The 19,517-nt window shown below is 36.3% G+C and overlaps 1 protein-coding gene and 1 long non-coding RNA gene across 4 annotated transcripts; both read right to left on the minus strand.

Moving 5' to 3' along the window:
• Positions 1-944: 944 nt before the first annotated feature.
• Positions 945-5,972, minus strand: LOC131329926 (uncharacterized). Of its 2 annotated transcripts, XR_009200887.1 has the most exons (4): positions 5,513-5,972; positions 4,019-5,097; positions 2,346-2,420; positions 945-1,230 (listed from the first exon to the last, which is right to left on the minus strand). It is a non-coding gene; the product is annotated as an uncharacterized LOC131329926 (long non-coding RNA). The 2 variants fall into 2 exon arrangements; XR_009200886.1 differs by lacking the exon at positions 945-1,230 and having other exon boundaries at positions 2,143-2,420.
• Positions 5,973-13,024: 7,052 nt separating this feature from the next.
• LOC131329927 (F-box protein At3g07870-like) lies at positions 13,025-18,184 on the minus strand. Of its 2 annotated transcripts, XR_009200888.1 has the most exons (3): positions 16,660-18,184; positions 15,451-15,555; positions 13,025-13,692 (listed from the first exon to the last, which is right to left on the minus strand). XR_009200888.1 is itself a non-coding variant. In XM_058363355.1 (2 exons), the coding sequence occupies exon 1, from the start codon at positions 17,867-17,869 to the stop codon at positions 16,667-16,669; it is 1,203 nt and encodes a 400-aa protein (XP_058219338.1). In that variant the 5' UTR covers positions 17,870-18,184; the 3' UTR covers positions 13,025-15,555; positions 16,660-16,666. The 2 variants fall into 2 exon arrangements, 1 of the variants encoding a protein (XP_058219338.1); XM_058363355.1 differs by having other exon boundaries at positions 13,025-15,555.
• Positions 18,185-19,517: the final 1,333 nt, after the last annotated feature.

Below are 19,517 nucleotides of genomic sequence, written 5' to 3' on the forward strand. Positions count from 1 at the left end.
GGAATGTCCTTTTGTTTCTTGATGATGAGGTAGATATGTACCAATATTCTCCCTTGGATGTGGGACCACAGGTGCAGCAAGACGCGCACATTGGAACGTCAAACATGATAGTGAGAGGTGCAGGGAATTCAATGCCAATAACATCACATCTGATCTCACATTCCCACCTTTTAAATATCTTATCTTAATCTTAAATGTTACAAGTACACATCTGGCTATTAGAGTTTAATTAAATCTCTAAATTATATTTATAAATGTCGAATAAAAATTCAAAACATTAGGATTAATTGATAAAATTAACCTTGAATTCTTTATATCTGTATACTATGAATTATTGACTTGATCAAGAAATTGTGTTGTTTGCGACCAACAAGAAGGTTGCAAAAAGTCATCCTTTTGGTCGCAAATTGATACAGCGACCAAAAAGTGTTGTCACCAAGCTGGTCGCAACAAGCGAGTCGTATTTGATATTTCTTGACCAAACTACGATGTGGTCACAATATGTTCCATCTCAGGCGACCATTTGGATCCGATCACAATAAGGTTATAATTTTGTGACCAACTGCTGGTCGCAAAAAGAGGTAAAATCTGGTCGCCAAATAAAAGCTCTAATCGCGAAAAGGGTCCATTAAACTTCAGAAAAACATGTTTTGGAGACTCAAAAGCAGGTCACGGAATATATTTTCTTTTGTCGCAAAAAAGATCCTTGGACTTCACATCTATCTGTTTTGACAATTAAAGAGCTTGGTCGCAAAAACACTCTTTTTTTTTTTTTGAAACAATGGATTGTGTTGGGCACAAAATTAATTATGCTGCACTTTTTTTTTTTAATGATGGATTGTGCTGGTCATAAAATTAATTCTGCTGTAAATATCTTTTGTAACTACAACTAGCTTGTATTTCAAAAATACTAAGAACTAACTACGTAATCACAAAATACACCATTAACAATAAAATCCTTCACAACATTAATAACCACATAATATATATGTTTCTCAAAAGCAACAATCATCAACCATCCCAAAAACAACAAATTCCACAATATACTTGTTTTCCAATATGTGTTTAGTAACACCACATCCAAAACAATAAATACTAGGTAAAGTCCATGATAAAGTAGCAAAAAGTGGACTTCATACTCCAAGCTATAACCAAGTCCAAGTTAGTTCTGAACGACTGCAAAAAGTGACTCCATGCTCCATTCTGCCAAAAAGTGATTTCATAGTTCATCTACAAAGTTCAAAACATGGTTAAGAGTACAAAATGGTTAAAGTCAATTGGAGTTGCAAGGTAATAAAATAGCGAGCCACTTTAAAAGGAACCCAAATGCAGTAATAGTCCAATGTCATAATATTATCCACGAAATGCCATAAGTTCAATGTCATCATCTATGAAGTACGGATACTCTATTTTGGCCTCCTATCACGTAGCGTATCCGTATCCGTATCGGATACCGATACTCTCCGGATACGTATCCGATATGCTTTTTAAAGTATTCTACTTTTAGAATTATTTTTTGATATCTCGATACGTTTCAGATACATGAGGATACTCTCGGATACGCTTCGGATACGTACCCGATTTAGACGAGCCAGTAGAATTGGAAATACAAAGATAAAAGCAAGAAGCCAATACACAGATGCCTTCAAAATCCATTTGTCAAAGAAATGCCATACTCTATCTATGCCTTCTAATGTATAATAGCATGGGGATTTGCCAACGGCCAAAAGCATTGGCAGAGGTGTCGCAAAGCGCTGCTATAGACTTGTGTGCCTTATACCAACGCTTGGATAAAGCGTTGGTGGTCGCTCTGTACCAACGCTTTTTGCAAGCGCTGGTATATCTTTTCTTGTGTCAACGCTTGCAACAAGCACTGGTATAGCTTTACTTGTGCCATCGCTTTGTTTCCCAGCGCTTTTGGCCATTGGTATAGACACACTTTTACCAACGCCAAAAACGTTGGTGTAGCTCTAATTTATTTATGTTTTCATAAACTTTTACCAGAGCTAAAAAACTCTGGTGTAGGTTCATTTTTTTTTTTGAAAAAAATAATTACTACACATTCAAGTAGCCCTAATAAAATAGATATTACCCAATTTCGCCACATATCTAATCACTAACTTTTCCTAAAGAACTCAAAAATATCGAAAAGCAAAATAATTCGTTCTTCATTGGAAAAACAAATAATCCATAGGAAATACCGCAAGTAGAAGGTATGTTCCATAACATGTCAACATTCAAAAGTAGATGAAATGTTCTTAACCCTGCCAAAATATCACAATCCAACAAGTACACGTATTGCCTAAACTACATGGAATAGAAAACTAATCATAAGTCGACGATACCATCCTTAACATCTTCCCAAAGAGCTTTCAAAATGACGGGTTGAAATCACGCTTTTAGCTAGACCGTCCTGTTACCTGCAATGTAAATGACGAAGAATAAGAACCAAGCTAACATGATTACATTACCATGCCATGTAGACAAGTAGGTTTGCATCAATAAAAGACAGTAAATGGTTTAATCATTTCAAATCTTCACTAACTATGCTTCAATATTACAAGTGAAGTAACAAAAACAATTGGACAGATAATTAATATCATCATTACACTACTGCTATTTAACTTTGAGGACAATAGAAAACTCAGCTGCCCTAGAGATAACATAAGCACAATGGCAATCACAAGTAGTACAACAACACAAGCACCTGTTTCCAATTTTACCAAAAGCAGACAAGAAAAATTCATCTCTATGCTTGAATATCAAATCAATAAAGCGAGAGCAAGAATGAAATAACAAACCTCCAGCATACAAGTTCCCAAGGTTTCGTATGGCATCAATGGTAGCCAGAGAGATTTGGGGGAAGCTAGTCCCAAACGCCAACAGAGTGATGTCGGCAATTGTGTAATTCCACACCTTTTTTAGTCTAACAACCTCGCTATTTGTCAAAGGATCATTCTGGCTATGCTTAACAACAGTTTCCATAGACCGGAAGAACCGCGCAGTTATAGGTTATAATCCGACGAAACAATATGCTAGACCAAGAAAATACAGAAAGGCCCGGAATCCATCGCCAAGGGCAGTTTCACCCCGAAAAATCAAGTAGTCTTGGCATTTTCCCCACCTTAAGACATTGGAAATAGGTATGCTCTCAGCAGAATGGTTACGGACGGAGACCATCGTCATATCAGTATGCATTCCGAATGGTTACAATGGGGACATGCCCAAATACGTGATAAGTTTTATATTTTTGATAGGGGACACGGCTGGGGACATGCCGGGAACACATGGCGTGTCCCCCGCCGTGTCCGTGTTCCTATTTTTTTAGAATTTTCGTGTCCCGTATCCGTGTCTATATTCGTATCTGTGTCCGTGCTACAGCCTACATAGATGCAGACCGCTCAAAATTTTCAGAGACTTGACTGCCATTCTTTTCATACAAACACTAAATGACAGTAAGACCCAAAAAGTTATTTCCAACTAAGTTATATTTTCCAAATTCCTCTTTCTTAGAAGCTGCAAGGGGTAGTAGGGTTTCCTGGGTTTGGTTGAGCTTGCTGCATGGTAGGGACACTTTGATGAAAGGTTTGAGATGGCAGATTCAGAGAGGGAAGGGTATTAGATTTTGGGAAGATAAATGGGTTCCTTCTCATCCTGGGTTCAAGTTGATGTCTCCTAAACCTGATGGGTGTGATATTGAGTGGGTGCCTGATGCTATTGACAAGGATAAAGGAGCATGGAACAAGGATAAGTTAAGGTTGGTGATTTCAAAAGAGGAAATTCAAGCCATTTCTCTAATTCCAGTGTCTTTCGTGTTAATTGGGTGGCTAATCCCCCTTCTTTTGTTGCTTCTATTTTAGCTAATGAGGTAGTTACTCCTGTGTAGCCTTGTTGGGCAAGATTTTGAATATAAAAAGAAAAAACTAAGTTTATATGAAAATGACATAAGAAGTTTATAGATTTTGTAGCACACATTCCAACTAAGTAAATTTAGTTCGTGTACAGTGTAAGAATGTACCTCCATTAGAACATTCGATGTCATGAGTCTCATGACTTGCGTGCGATGATCTTTGATGTGCGTGTGGAGAAGCCTGATCAAAGGGGCCATTACAACCGTCTCTTACCACGAGTTATCTTTTCCTATTCAACAGCAAATAAATCTCTCGCATTCTCTGCTTTTAGAACTTACATGAGCATCATAGCATTGAGTTTTTGTGAATGTTGATTTAACCATTGGTATAAATAGTGGTCTAATCTATTTTATTAATCTTTTTTTCCTTCAAGATTTTAACTATATATGTTTGTTCTTTCAATGGACTGTACAGCCGTGTAGAAGAAGAGTCTAGAGAAAAACCGTGTATACAGCTAGTGTATGGGACTAATGACCATAACTTGCTTCCTTCTCAACCAGTGTACTCGGAAGCTCTTCTAGATCAAACTGCTACAAAAAAGCCTTGCAAAGTAAAACGACGCATTCCAATTGAAGAGCAACAAGCCAAAAACGTGCGAGCAATTATATTGTTAAATTAGGGGAAAAAAGAGAGACCATGAGCATTCAACACAAAAGAAAGGAACACATTAGACAAACTGAAGAGAATCAAGTACAATAGATAAGGAAGAGAGATGTATATCAAACAATAAGAAAATAATACCAAACTTCATAGGGAGACTAACACAAATTAACAAAATTTCTTAGTTTCATTCAAAAAAGAGGCTAGAAATTGAAGGCTATATCTTCATCGAAATACAAAATTGAATGCTCTTTCCAAACATTTAAAAAAAAACAAAAGCTAATAGGTAAGTGCCTAACATTGGTGCTCGCTATTTTAGTAAAGCTCTAGCACTAACTGTAGAGAATTTCCATACCACACCTATGGGTGTCAGGACTCCATTGCCAAAAATCATAACAATTTCAAACAAAGCTACAATAAGCAGAGAGATTTTTAATATGCACTATAAACACAACACCCAATTTCAAACAGCTAGCAATGCATTTCAACAAAGGTAGCTTCCCTTGTGCAGAAACCCTATGCTTTTACAATATTTGTTGCTGCTGCTGAGGATGCACGCCTAGCATCATTATTATCACTTGATGGCCTATTAATATTTGGTTAGAGCATTTAGTTCATTTATTCTCAGACTATTCTATTCAATTGCTTCACAATTAACAAAATGTGTAAATGCCTTTCCAGTTGAGAGAGTGAGAGAGTAAGAAACAGAAGGTTAACTCGTTAAGAGGACATGTCTCCAACCAAAAGAAACGATAACATCTACATCAACTACCATCAACAAATCGACAGCCAGAAGAATCGAAATATTTTCAATAACAGAATCGACCACCAAAAGTTATTCAACAGGTTCACAACCACTACTATCAGAATAAAAAACCCAAATTAAAAATCTCAATTTTATGAAATCTGAAAGAAAAAAAAACCCTAATTTTCTCGTACGTGTGTGCACATTAGTGAAAGAATTAAATGTAGATTAGTGGAGATGGAAGTGAGAGAGATACCTGTGAGGGAGAAGAGATGGTGGGGTGCGTCGGTGGTGGTAGGGTCTGGTTTGGGGTTGCCCGTCGGTGGTGGTAGGGACGGGTTTGGGGTTGCTCGTCTGTGGTGATGCGATGAGTGGACAGTGTGAGAGATGGAGAAGAGAGAAGAGAGGAGATCGTGGTGGTAGTGCGTTGGTGGTGGTGGGGCAGTTTTGGGGTGGTCGTCGGTGGTGGACCAGTGGTGCGTCGAGATAGAAGCTGTCTCAGCTCGAACAGCAGCAAACCCTAACCCTTGCGTCGACGTGAGAGAGAGAGAGAGAGAGAGAGAGAGAGAGCCGACTAATTGCTAGGGATATCGGAATTTCATTTTGGAGGATTTCGTTTCAGCGGGTTTTGAAATTTTCATTTTGGGGATTTCGTTTCAGCGCAAGGGTTTTGAGATTTTCGTTTCAGCGCCATTTGTTTTGAGAGAGTTGGGATTTAAATTATTTTGGGAATTAGTCAAAATAATTAAGCATCATCGTATCTCACAGTACAAACAAATTTTAAAATTAATCAGTCAATTATATTTTGATAATGATCGATCTGAACCATTAGAATTTCACGTCTCACTGATTCCATCATTATCACCAAAATCGAAGATCATCTAATATCGGAGACCGCCTGATCGGACCACATTTAATTCATCCCGAGACATTATAGTATTAGATTGCAATACCCGACTCTACTTGAGTTTTTTTTCCGATCAGAACCGTCCATCTTTTACATATCATGGAGTGCATCATTCATACCCAAAACGAAGTAAATCAGACATTGCTACACACTTGATTTTACAAAAAAACTCATTAACTTAATGAAATGGTGTCTCAATAAAGAAGCTTTCGAAACCCGATCGAGACAGATTTGTACGATAATGATATAATCAACAAGGAAAACAAAATTAACAGTCTGGATCGTTGTAATCGTGTCACGATCGAATGGCTATCATACGTTCAAGTAAAGCACAAAACTTAGTTTGTTAACAGTTACATTGAATGTATAGAATTTAAAGGGCGTTACCAACTCAATTTGTACAGTGGTCGATCCGAACCATTAGGATTTCACGTCTCACTCATTCCATTGTTGTCTCAAAAATCGAAGATCATCGGATATTGGCGACCATCTGATCGGGCAACATTTGATGCATCCCTAGTTATTAAAGTATTAGATTGCAAGACCCGACCCCACCGGAGTCTTTATTTTTTGATCTGAACCGTCTATCTTTTACATATTACGCAATTTTTCAATCCTATCAAGAATATGAAGTTGATCGGAGATCGTTACACATTTGATCGAACGATAACTATCATCCAAAAAATAAATTGTGTCCCAATCATGGAGCTTTCTAAACTCGTTCGAGTCAAATTTTTACAATAATGACCTAATCAATAAGCACAACAAAATCAACGGCTTCGATTGTTAAAATAGTTTTGTCTTATTGAGATTCGCTAAATAATTGTATTGAAGAATATTAGAAAATGTATAACGTATAATATAATATAATTACACAATATTGTTTAGTGATCCACGTTCTTTGGGCCTATTCCAACGCTTTTTTTTTGGGTACCGGTGAATGAGGGGTCTATTCCAGCATTTTTCTTGGGCCGCTAGTATATGTCCGGTCAACTCCAGCACTTTTTTGGGACCGCTGGGAAATGGTCGGTTTATTCCAACGCTTTTGATTGGGCCGCTGGGAAAGCCTTATTCTAGCAACGGCTGGAAAAAGCACTGGTGTAGACGTCCTACTGCAACGCTTTTTCAAGCCGCTGGTAGAAAAAGCGCTGAAAGATCTCAAGTTTCTTGTAATATAAATACCGTTAATAGACCTCACCTATCTTTTTCCCACCATCAAACATAACAATTAAGGCTCCGTTCCAGAACACCTTCTTAAAAAATAAGTACTTATTTCACATTTTCAAACTCAAAAATAATGTAAATGAAAAATAATTTTTCAATTTTTTTTGCATCGTATTAAAGATCTCAATGAGATCTATCAAACAAGATTCATATTGTATATTTTTAGTTTTCAATAAGCCTATAATTTTTGAGCTTGAAATTGCCTTCTTAAAAAATAAGGACTTAAAACACGTTCTAGAACGGGGCCTAAGTATAACATACGGATTCAGACAAACTTTTTGCAAGAAAAGGGATTATCTTCATCCCCATAGTGCAAACAGACCATTTTGTTTGAGTTTTTTGGGCTCCTTTCCTCCAAGTCTAATGTGCATATCGAAACTATTCATTTGTACAACTCTTTGCTACCCTCAACCATGCCGAAAATCATGTTTTGAGACCAATGGCCTAGTTTCAGAACACTTTCTTAAAAAATAGTATTTATTTCACATTTTTAAGCTTAAAAATAATGTAAATGAAATTTTATTTATTTTTATTTTTTTGCACCACTCAAAAAATCTCAATGAAATTTATCAAACCAGATCTATAATGTTAGAAAAATTATTTGCATAAACACATTATTTTTTAGTTCAAAATTATCTTCTTAAAAAATAAGTACTTAAAATGGGTTCTAAAACACACTCTAAGTCATAAAGCAAAAAATAATTAAGCCTCAAAAAGTTATGCTATTGCATTTAGTGACTCACAATTGGTCACTAAATAATAAAGATTTTGCGACTAGAGCACCCTAGTCGCTCAAACATTTAATACACAGATATAATGTAACACATCTTCTTCTTGGTTGCAAATAGTCACATGACGGTTGCAATACTTATTCATTCAACTCTTTTACGTGACAAAATTCATTCTGGTTGTTAAATGAATTAGAGTTCGGTTGCTAAAAGTTTTCCCGCCAGCTGTAAAGTTTGGCGCCAAAGAATAGGTGACTCGCATTTACCAACCAATACATTAGGTCGCTCGTGGGAACAACTTTCTTCTTTTCGCGACCAAAGAAGCTCTTAGTCGCAAGTACCATAGCAAAAGAGACCCAAATTTTGTTTGTCGCAAAAAGTTGGTCGCAAAGAACACAATTTGTTGTAGTGAATGATGTTATGAATTTCCATGCAAAATGTTATGAATCCAAGGTGATAAGTGATTCAATGGGGTGTATATCATGCATACACACCTAAAAGGGATGTATAATGTAGCATTTCCCCTTTATTTAACACAAATATGAATCCAACTCCAAGTTGAATCAAAAATAATATTAAAAATAAACATAAAAATAAGGTTGTGTTCCACTAACCAAAATAAATACTTTTTTTCTAATAAGAATTTTTTTTTGTTGGAATTAAATGTGACGCATTGTAAAAGAATGACTTGTCTTATAAGCCGATAAATAAGTACTTAAAAAATAAGAACCTTGCCAGAATGGGGCCTAAGAAGAGAAAACAAAAAATTCATTCTAAATACAGCCTATACTTATCTTCAAGTCCATGACATCATCATGGATTATATTTGGTCCTGAAATTGCATGAAAGCCCCCTTATATCTTTAATCAATTAAGGACTTACAAATCACAACTCTCTCTCTTTCTATTTGTTATCACCCATTTATTACCTTACTTGCCCAATTCCTGATTGTGACAAATTTAAAGAATTGTGATAAATTTGCAAGAGAAATTTGTTATTTTTTGTTTTGCATATATTGTTGAGTGTGATAAATTCGTTTCATATTTTACAATTTTATCATGAAAATTATTATCTTAAGAGAAATTTTTTTTTGAGGGCATATGAGAAATTCATAATTTTTGTTTGCTTTTATGGTAAATTTATCGTTTATGTTAAAGTTATCATAAGGGGCATTTGTAAATTTATATTACCAATTTGCAAAACTTTAATGAGAAACATGATAAATTTTTGGATCTGCACATATAATACAAATTTATGATATTCGATTAATTCATCATAACATAAATTTATCATATTCAAAAATTGGTAAATAATTGGTAAGTAAGTTAATAAATGAGGCGTAATAAATAAAAGGTTTATTTGAAAATGAGGATGAGAACTTAATGTTTTGAACAAACGAGTAGAAGATAATTAAATCAAGCGTTCAGGACCAATATTTAAGTTACCGTAAGAAGAAGTCAACCAATGTAAAATAGAGAGGTTAATCTGCCTGCCAATCAAAACAAAAAGGTAGAGGTGAGAATCCCAACTCATATTTTTTTAACCCGTCCACTTATAAGCCAACCCAACCTGCCCATATTATATAATGGGTTGTTAATATGTGTTGAACCCATATCAACATAGGTTTAGGTGAGTTAAAAATTGGTTCAATATGGGTTAAAACTAAAGACCCAAAGAGAATCTAAATTCCCGTAGCTTTGGACTGGAGAGCGTACGGCCCACTTTTTTCTCCCTCTCGTTCGGTCGTTCTTTTCCTCCCCAGGAAAGGAATTTTCAAATTTTTTTAGAAATGGGGTCACATTTTTACTAGCCAAACATTTTTTTTTTTGGGTCAAACGAAATGAAATCAGTAAAACTTTTACAAATCACACAGGCACACACACTTATTCAGTTATTCTCTTTGCATTCCCAAAATAATTGTGCATTTGTTAATTTTGCGTCAAATTTTTATAATTTTTTGATTTGTCTCATTGGGAGGAATCCAAAAATATTATTTATCATCAGGGTAGCACGTCATTTTCAGCTTTTAAGCTACTTCAGCCGATAATAAACTTAAATTGATATATCGTATTATTAGATAGAGACAAGTTTGAATGTCTCATTACAATTATAATTTGCACCTTGTAACATTATTATTATAATCAGTGACAAAATCAGAGTCTCCCTTAATATGCTAGTAATTTAGTCAGCCTAGTCCACACATCGAAAAAATTAGAGGTTGAAGAGACATTCAACTCCTTACAAAAAGAAAAACTACAACTTTTTTTTTTCTCGGCAAACGAAACTTTTATATTAACTCGAAAGGGTACATCGAGGGGAAAACAGTGACTAGCCCATCTAACAGAAAGTTGGACAGCCACTACACCTCAGCAAGAACTACAATTTGAGCTTACGAATACCGTCAAGAAACAACCTAAACTCCTCTACCGAATAAACCATGCATGATACCGAACGTGGTCTTCATCCACATTGCGACTCTAGTTTTCACCAATTCTCCTACTAACTCAACACTCAAAGTTGCATTGTTAAAGGCAAGGTCATTCCGGGCTAGCCACAAGGACCACAGAGTGGCATAGAAAGAAGCTTCCCATATTTTCTTCTCCAAATTCCTAAACCCGTTGTCAAACCACCATAGAGCCAAATCTACCAACGAATTAGGACAACCAACGAATTAGGACAGACCCACGAAAGATGCCACCAATTTAAGCGTATGCTGTGAAACAAAAAACAAGTAGGTCGATTAATAGGTATACATAGTGATTAAGGTTTAAGAATTGAAAAAGAAAGAAAGAAAATGTTCAAAAAGAAGGTATACATAGTGATTAAGTTTTTTTAGCCTCTAATTACATCATTTTTATTCAAAAAAAGAAGAAGTTTTAATCATAAAATTTTACTTTTCTGAATCTCCTTATTGAGACAAATCATAGAAGAAGAAAAAAAAGGAGGAAAATGGGTCGGGTCGGACGGATTTGGGTTTAGCCCATATTTGACCCAACCCATTTCAACTCGTTTTCTTTTTGATCCATATTTGACCCGCCCAAATCCGTCCGTTTGCCACCTCTAGAAAAAGGGTTCAGTTAACCTCACGCCTAATAGGTGAAGGATAACATACAAATAGTGACAAACAAGTTCGGATTTCAATATATATCTTGCGAATATTAATACACTTTTCTTGGATATCGGCATACCTTTTACATATTATCCTCCACTCGTAGAGCATCCGCAATGGGAATAATCAAAATCAATAACCAAAATGTGTCACGTCAGCATTTGATTATCCATTTAGTTCATAATCAAACTTAACATCTATCTCCACATTGGTTATTTTTACATCCCTAACCAAAAAACCTCACACAATATACAATGCACATATTTCCAATCACAAACAAGTTCCAATCACGCACCCGACCATACCAAATTATTCGTCTCGATGAGACGATTCCAATGTGGAGTGTTTTTGAGTTTGGTTATTAAGTTTTGGTTATTGATAAAAATTGTTAAATTTGGTTATGAAATGGATGGAATTTGGTTATTTACTAAAAGACTTGTAACTTTGCTTATTATAATGTGAGGTATTTTTTGAGCATTGTTATTAAATTTGTCTATCCACAACCATTTGTTTATTACAATGGGGATGCTCTTAGGACTGAGGGCAGTATTTTCTAATGAAAAATGTCTGTGCCCAAACCCAAAGCACGATTAAAACGGGAAGCATCGCCTATTCTAACCCAATATGGCAGTATATTTGGGTTAAGTCACTGATATCAACCAGTGAGTATGTTGCAATTAATGAATTGCTAAATGGTGCATTCAAATGCTCTTTGATTACCCATTAATAATGGGCCATTATCTTCGTTGTGCTGGGTTTAAGGGTCCATCATAGCCCCAGGTATTTCTTAAATAGAGTAAAGGTCCATAGCCTCTCATCTATACAAAGCCTCTAATTTCTATTAAATCAAGGCACTTAAATCATGCTCAAGCTAGAAATTCATTTTGATCTTATGCTTCCTTTCTTTATGAGTCCATTCATACACTGCATATTCAGCAAGTTGTGCAAGCCTACATCACTTTTGGCCCACGTGAAACAACAAGAAGACTTGACAAATGACTCTGCTCGTTGTTTGTTTTTTTTGCTTTTATTCATGGTCAGGATGTTTGGGCAAGTTTATGCGCAACTTGACTATTCCCCTTCCCAGTCCACTCAAAGCAGGCTATCCACGCCGGAACTAGGAGATTCACAGAGATTTCTCTCTTGTTATCTAGTCTAAAGAAGTTACCAAGTTTCGAACTCAGAATGTTTGATTTACAGCTCGTCCTTGTTGCCACTAGAATTCTGCCATCGGGTTTAGCAAGTCCTCTATGTGGCTTTCCCCTCATAGAAAACAGAATCATCCAGATAGCTCGAATTAGAATGATCCAAGTACCAATATACACAGATGGTAGTTGAAAAGAAAATAAAAATAAAATACCAGATGGTAGTTAGGAGGGCTTGTAATCATAATTTGAATGCTATTTGTGACTGTTTAAATGCTATAATGCAGATTGTAGGAACGGTTAGAGTTCACTATCCAGATAAGGTTTTGACGGGGAACCTTCGGAAAGTTATTTCACGAATGACTATTCGCAGGATCAGCAGAGATGCCCCTTTTTTAGTCAACCACCTCATCGACTTGCGAAACAGCTATAATTTCTTCTACTCTCTGTTCAGTTACAGAGGATGTACATCATTTTGTTTATGATAGGAGTTTTATGAATATGGAAGTACTTGTAGACACAACACTTCGTCCTATTTTCTTATACTAGTTTCATTTGGCTGTCTTGCGAACTGCTTCCCATAACAAAAAACAATAATGATATGGGTCCAACAGAATACAAGAAGAAAGCATAACAAAAAAACAAGACACTAACAGAGCTTAAAACGACAGATGTGAATGATAGACCGAATTACAAGATAACACAATAAGAGCCATATTTCAGCTGCTGAACGAAGAGTGTGCAATATTCATCCAATTTTACATAGAAGAAGGAAATTTTACAAGTATTGAAGAAAGGTAATTATTTGCTATATTCTCTGTCACACATGCATGAAAGGATCAAGCATGTTTCAAATGCCAGTAGCCCAGAGTCTTTTTGTTTTCGACAAGAAGGAAAACCCCCCACAAAATTATCAAACCAAGGCAGATATCTTCCTAGTCTTGAAGAATCACAAAAACCGAAGCAAAATTTCCTTAAGCTTTCTTTCACAACACCACATGAATGTTTAGGAAAAATTACTACCCTATGTATTTGGGTTAAACCTAAAATTGGTGGTAAGTATCGTCGTTCTAAAACAGGACTGGACCAAAGATATGAACGAAATTCAACTCTCCCTGTATTCTACTGAGTACTGACCCTTCTCCTCCATTTTCTTATCTTACTCAGATTCTTATATCATTTAGGAGAGGCATGGAAATCTGCTCAAATGGTTCTCTCCTTTATCTTCTCCTTGTAGTTCTACCTTGAAGCCCCTATGAATGCGTGCCTCACAAGACACAACATTTTCCTTCTCTTTTCTCGGAAATAATGCAACTCATATCACTGGAAGAGGAAGATATACAAGTTAGCTCAAGGTACTATCTTAAACTAAAGGTCCACAATGTCAAACCCTTAGGATACATCGACTAGCCTAAGAGAAGAGAAAAAACAACCCTATAGCTGTAGAAACACATTTGCACAACTCGATCAGCTATGAAATACACTTCATAGAATAACTGAAGGAGACAAGTTTCCATTTCAATATTCATCCGATCTCTTTCTCAGCCTTTTCTTCTTATTGGACATAGATAAGCGGAAAGAAGATAAAGAAGACCCTCTATAAGACTACGGAAATTGCTACATAAGTCTAATTTCGTGAAGGAAATAAGGGGAACCTAAAAGATTTTTCAGGTTCTTTGATAATAACACCACCTCCATCATTCTCAGCTTAGCTAACAAATAGCTAACTTCAAACACAAGAAACAGGCTGTTGTTGAGGGAAACCTATGTTCCATGTAGCACCTGAATGAGAGTATTGATATTAGCTTTAGATATCGGAAATACCACAAATAACACATAACTAGATAACATAGTGACCAATAAGAATAGGGAAACGAGATCAGAACGTGATAAGCTGCCAAAGTTTAACAAGCATGATGCTTGAAATCCCAAGAAGGAAAGGAATAAATAAAAGAAGATCAAGATAAAAATAAGGCTGCCAGCGCTGAGGGGAGGTCTAAGGAATCGGATGGTATATAAGAATGTTATCCTGTAGTGAGATCACGCAATCTATTGTTTGGTCTTGGGGACCTCTATACATCACCTTTCCTTCCATGGTCTACCCAAGGATACTTGTTACAGAGAAAAAACACGAATGAAAGGCATGACTTTATTTTCTCTGAGCATCTGGGGTGCCTTGACATGCCCCAGCAATTTTAAGACCTTGGAAAATTCATGAGGACCAATTCTCACCAATCGATGACACGATTTGCTCGATGATACCAAATTCAATTGCATGAATATGAGTAGGAAAATTGATTGATTTAAGCACATAAAAGACAATATAGACGGTATTCTTTAACAAGCAGCATAAATGTGTTGTCCTATGCAGGACACGAGACAAAATATTGTACAAACTTGAAAATCGATATCTCCAAGTAGGAGCACAAAAATTAAGTTCCAGATTTCATATGGTAAAACCTTATTCAGAAATCATCTGTTAGCATTTTGTTATGTAACTCAATGGAATCTGATAAATGATGGTGCCTCTATCCTCATCCTCCATCGTCTCAAAGATAAATCCCCAACACAAAAAGAACGCTATTAAGAGTTTCAGATAGAAGTTCCTAATAATCTATATCTCAATGCTTGGCTTGATGAAAAACAATATGACCGAAAAAAAACTGCTCTAGATTCCTGACAATATCTAACGCAAACCAAAAAATAATCGGTGCAATGCAATGCCTTGGCATCGCATCAATAACTGATGTAGTTAGCATAAGAGAAAAATTAAACCATGCCTAGAGGAGATGCGCCTTCCCAGTCTAACAGTTGCACTGAACAATATTGGCACCATGACACATGTGAAAGCTAAAAACCATAAGAACAGAAAGGAGACATCATACATCTCCAAGCATGCGAGTTAGGGAAAACATCAGCACTAAAGCTTCAAGAAAGTAAAACAAACTAACCCTCAACCATGCATTTCATTGGAGAAACTAGCTAAAGTGGGTCATACCAAAGTCACTTGATTTTTAATTTTGATCCGCAAACATAAAAGAGTTCAAAATGCAATTTCTTTTCTTGCAGACTTTTTCTAACCTTTCCTTCCTTCCTTCCTGAACATGGTCCTCCACCCCAATGCAATCCTGTAAGACCACCTTGGTCCTCATATCCATGGCAGAACTCCTCATCAAGGTAGCTTCCCTGATACATACGTCATTGTCAGTACAATATAACAAACTGCAGTTCAACTTCGTGGGCCCTATTGTTTGACAGGGCTAGTAGTCTAGTAGTGATGGGGATTATATATCCTAGCAGATATATGATCTCACCGGAGATATCCCACAGGATATATAATCCCACCGATTCTTAGTGATACGGTTACTAATACCACTTTTATGTGGGACTATAATCCAATATTTTAACCAAACAGGCCACCTTGGACACATGGTCCAATCCGATGCTCATATGGGGTCCAAAAACCGAATCCAGAGGGTAGAAGAAGTTCAATTCCTAAAATCTCGTTAATAGTATGCCACCATTGACCATACCCATGTACGATTCGTGCATTCAGTTATGTAAATAGTTACGTGTTCCGTAGTAATACTAGATTGTTGGCAAAAAGAATCAACGTCTCATCAATAGTACAGCAACCAATGAACGATCTAGTAAGCAAATAATTATCTACTGAGGAGAATATAGATGGCTGTGTAATGCAAAATATAGTCCATAAGACATTATGGCAAACAAGCATGTGGAATAACATGGCATGCCACTAACTAGCTTCTGGAACATATATCTTTCTGGAGAATTAAGGAAAGAAAACTAAACAGAAACTATAACAATCCTGTAAAAACCATATACTGCATTGATGCACCTACCCACATTGTTGATGAATAGCCATAACATTGTATCATTATTCGGTGTGTAGCAATTAACTCTAAAAACAATGTTCATTGAAATTTGTAATTTACATCAGCAAAATTTTATGCCGATCCATGGACACAAAACTCAATGTGCAATGAAGTTAGTTCAAAGTGAGCACTAATCCTACCAAAATGGTAAAGGAGGAGGAGGAGAAGCTGTAAATAAGGTAAGCTGTACAAATTAACTAATTAGGAGTGGTGAACAATAAGAAGTTAATCCTAAGCTAACCCCAAAAAAAGGTTACGAACATGGTATGGTAGATTGGGATTCATGATTTATATGCATCCTCACAAAAAAAACATACTCCCGAAAATAACAAAACATGGCAGCAAGCAATATCCAATATGCGCAACGAATACACAGTATGTATGTGAATCTTGCCTGGTTTCTACTTTTTCCTTGCTTTTCGTTTCCTTGTCCCAGCTCTCTCAACTCTATTCTTCTCTCCAAGAACTTGACTCCCCAGTAAGCCATGTCTCCCCAGTAAAACAAGGCTCTCTTTATAACTCTCTGCATGAAACCAGGTCGAAATACTGACATTGCTATCAACTTCAAGTTCCGTAAACTTTTCAGTCTCAGGGTCATAAGAAAGAAGCTTCCCTCCACTCATTTCAACCAAGAGGTCACCACTCTTTCTAAACCCAACCATCCTCTCCAGTACCTGACCAACCTCCAAACATAGGTGTTCAGTCCAAGACTCGGCCACACCATATTCTCTCATTACCCACACGCTCCAATTTTCCTGACCAGTACTTATTTTGCATTCAATCAGGGCGAGATCTCCCAGAAAAACAGCAGGACGAACACTAACAAGACAACTCAAATCAGTTCCTACACCATCAGGCACCACTATTGGTCTAAACAACTCATCCCCCGTATTGAACGACACCACCAAATGGTGACCACTCCTCTTATCAGTCGTGAACCAATGCACAGCACCATTCAAATAAGCCTGCGGTGCCTTTTTCCGAATGGAATAAAACCCAAGACCACCCGAACGGCTAATGTCCTCCCAACTTCCCGAGCTGAACCTATAAACGTCGATCTCGGGTCTTTTCCTAGATTCAAGATACACGATCCTCACCACCTTGTAGTCGTTCGTTTTGTGATCAAACCCGAACCCCATCACGTGCTCAAATTTTGCCTCACTTATCCTAGGTTTCGGAAGGGTCACGGACTTCCTTATCGAAGGGTTCCACAGAACCGTGTCGTGCGCGTACCTAAACTGATCGTCGGTGATACAAACCACCCCATTGCAGCAACCGACTACCCGGTAAAAATCATTCGCGGCGCTCTTGAACAGGAATTCAATCTTTTGGTACTCGCGGAACGATTCGTCATCGAAACGGAGCGAGTACACCTCTTCCTTGCGCTGCTCGGAGTAGTTGCGAAGGAGAATCAGGTCGTGGGCATTGTTGTGGGATAGGGTTCGAGGTCGGTTGAGGTGAGCGATGACGAAACTCGGGTCCGTGACGAAGGTGTGCCAAGATTTGCAGACGAGAGTACAGAGAAGGAGGGATTTGATGGGTACTCTTGTGAAAATATCGGTTAGTACTTCTTGAGGCAGGTAGTCCAGTATTTGACGATCCATCTTGTTCTACTTCTTGGAAATTTTATCTTTTCGGGGTTGTTTTTTTTTTTTTTTGCAGAGAACGTTATCAGGAAGGAGTAGAGATAGTTTTGAGATATAGAGAATCAGGGGATTGAATCAGAGAAGATGCCTAAAAGGTTTTCAACGAGCCCTAATTCTTAAAACCCTTGAAAATTTGCAGAACGACGAGACTCAAACTTCTCAAGAACACGATGTGGAGCTTGGATAGTTGGATGCCTTCCCCTCCTGATGATTTTACTCACAGCTTCTCAAATGATTTCCAGCTTTGAGCGACTGACGCTAAAATGTGATTTGTTTGTTATTTTTCGTTTTTGCTTTGGCTAGCTTTTCATTTAAATTTATCAAAAATGCTATCCACAATCATTGTGTTGATTGTGTAATTAATTCTGACCGTCTAGATGCGTTTGAACGGTTTAAATTTTTAAAAAAAAAATTTTGAAAAAAAAATTAGCGAATTCTGACCATTTATTACAACAATTTACGGTTAGAAATTGGTTGTATTTTGTGTTAAACACCACGGTTGTGCACGTAACTCTTTGATTTTAGATAATTTTTGTCTTTAATGAACTTTTTCTAATTTTTTGTCATTAACTTCTATTTTATTTTTTTTTTCCTCGGACAAATAAGTAATACAAAAAACTTAATAAAAGTTATAAAAGCAAAAATTAATTTAAAAAAGACAGAAAGATATTCAAAAAAAAAAGTTGAACCAAATCACTTGAGCATCACCTGTGCTTACACTAGTGATTAACTTATACGGAATAATTTTTTTAGTTTTGTCTATATTCATTTTTTTTTTTTTGCATTTGTTAGTTTTACTCTAAATTTTAATGTGATATGGGTGAGTAAGAACGAGAGGAATCGGAAAAGTAAAAAATTAAACTTTTATACAAAGTATTTTGAGAAATATTCAAAGAAAAACTCAAAAGTCAATTTTTGGATTTTTTTTCTTGAATAGTTCTCAAAATACTTGTTTAAAAGTAAAAAAATTTTACTTTTCCAATTCTTCTCGTCCTTACTCACCAATATCACATAAAAATTTGGCTTAAAACTAACAAAGGCAAAAAAAAAAAAAAATTAAATAAGGACAATCAAAAACACAATCAATATCGAGGAAAGGAAGAGAGAAAGAGAAACGAATATTAATTTTTGCACTCTTGTTTCATTCTACTCTTTTTTATGCATGTGAATTTTTATCTTTATTCTTTCATTGGTTAATTTTTTCAAATACAATGACAATGTAAGAAGTTCATCTGAATAAAGATTAAGAAAAAACACGTTGTTTATCAATTGACTTGTAATTTCTTCCATCTCGTTTTCCGTGTTACTCTTTCGCATGGAAAAATTAAGGCTAAATTGGCACTTTGGTTTTTCTTTACTGACTAATAATAAATTGTCGAATTGTCGACAAAAACCAAGGGAAGGAAAGGAATGTAATTTGCGAAACTTCTAATTAATGTTGTAAATGTCATAAGCTTCAAGGAAGATTTAGTGTAGTTTCCTTTTAACTTCCAATAACATAATAAGCGCAAACAAACAGTGCCTCAGAAACGTTCGGCCCTGTTTGATTGGAGAGATTGGATTAGGAAGGATTATAGCGGATTACTATTAGTTCGGAGGCTAAATA

Source organism: Rhododendron vialii, chromosome 6a (assembly GCF_030253575.1).
Source record: "Rhododendron vialii isolate Sample 1 chromosome 6a, ASM3025357v1".
Lineage (NCBI taxonomy): Eukaryota > Viridiplantae > Streptophyta > Magnoliopsida > Ericales > Ericaceae > Rhododendron > Rhododendron vialii.

Excerpts from the sequence above, each read along its gene's own strand:
- LOC131329927 (XM_058363355.1), bottom strand. The coding sequence starts at position 17,869 with ATGGATCGTCAAATACTGGACTACCTGCCTCAAGAAGTACTAACCGAT.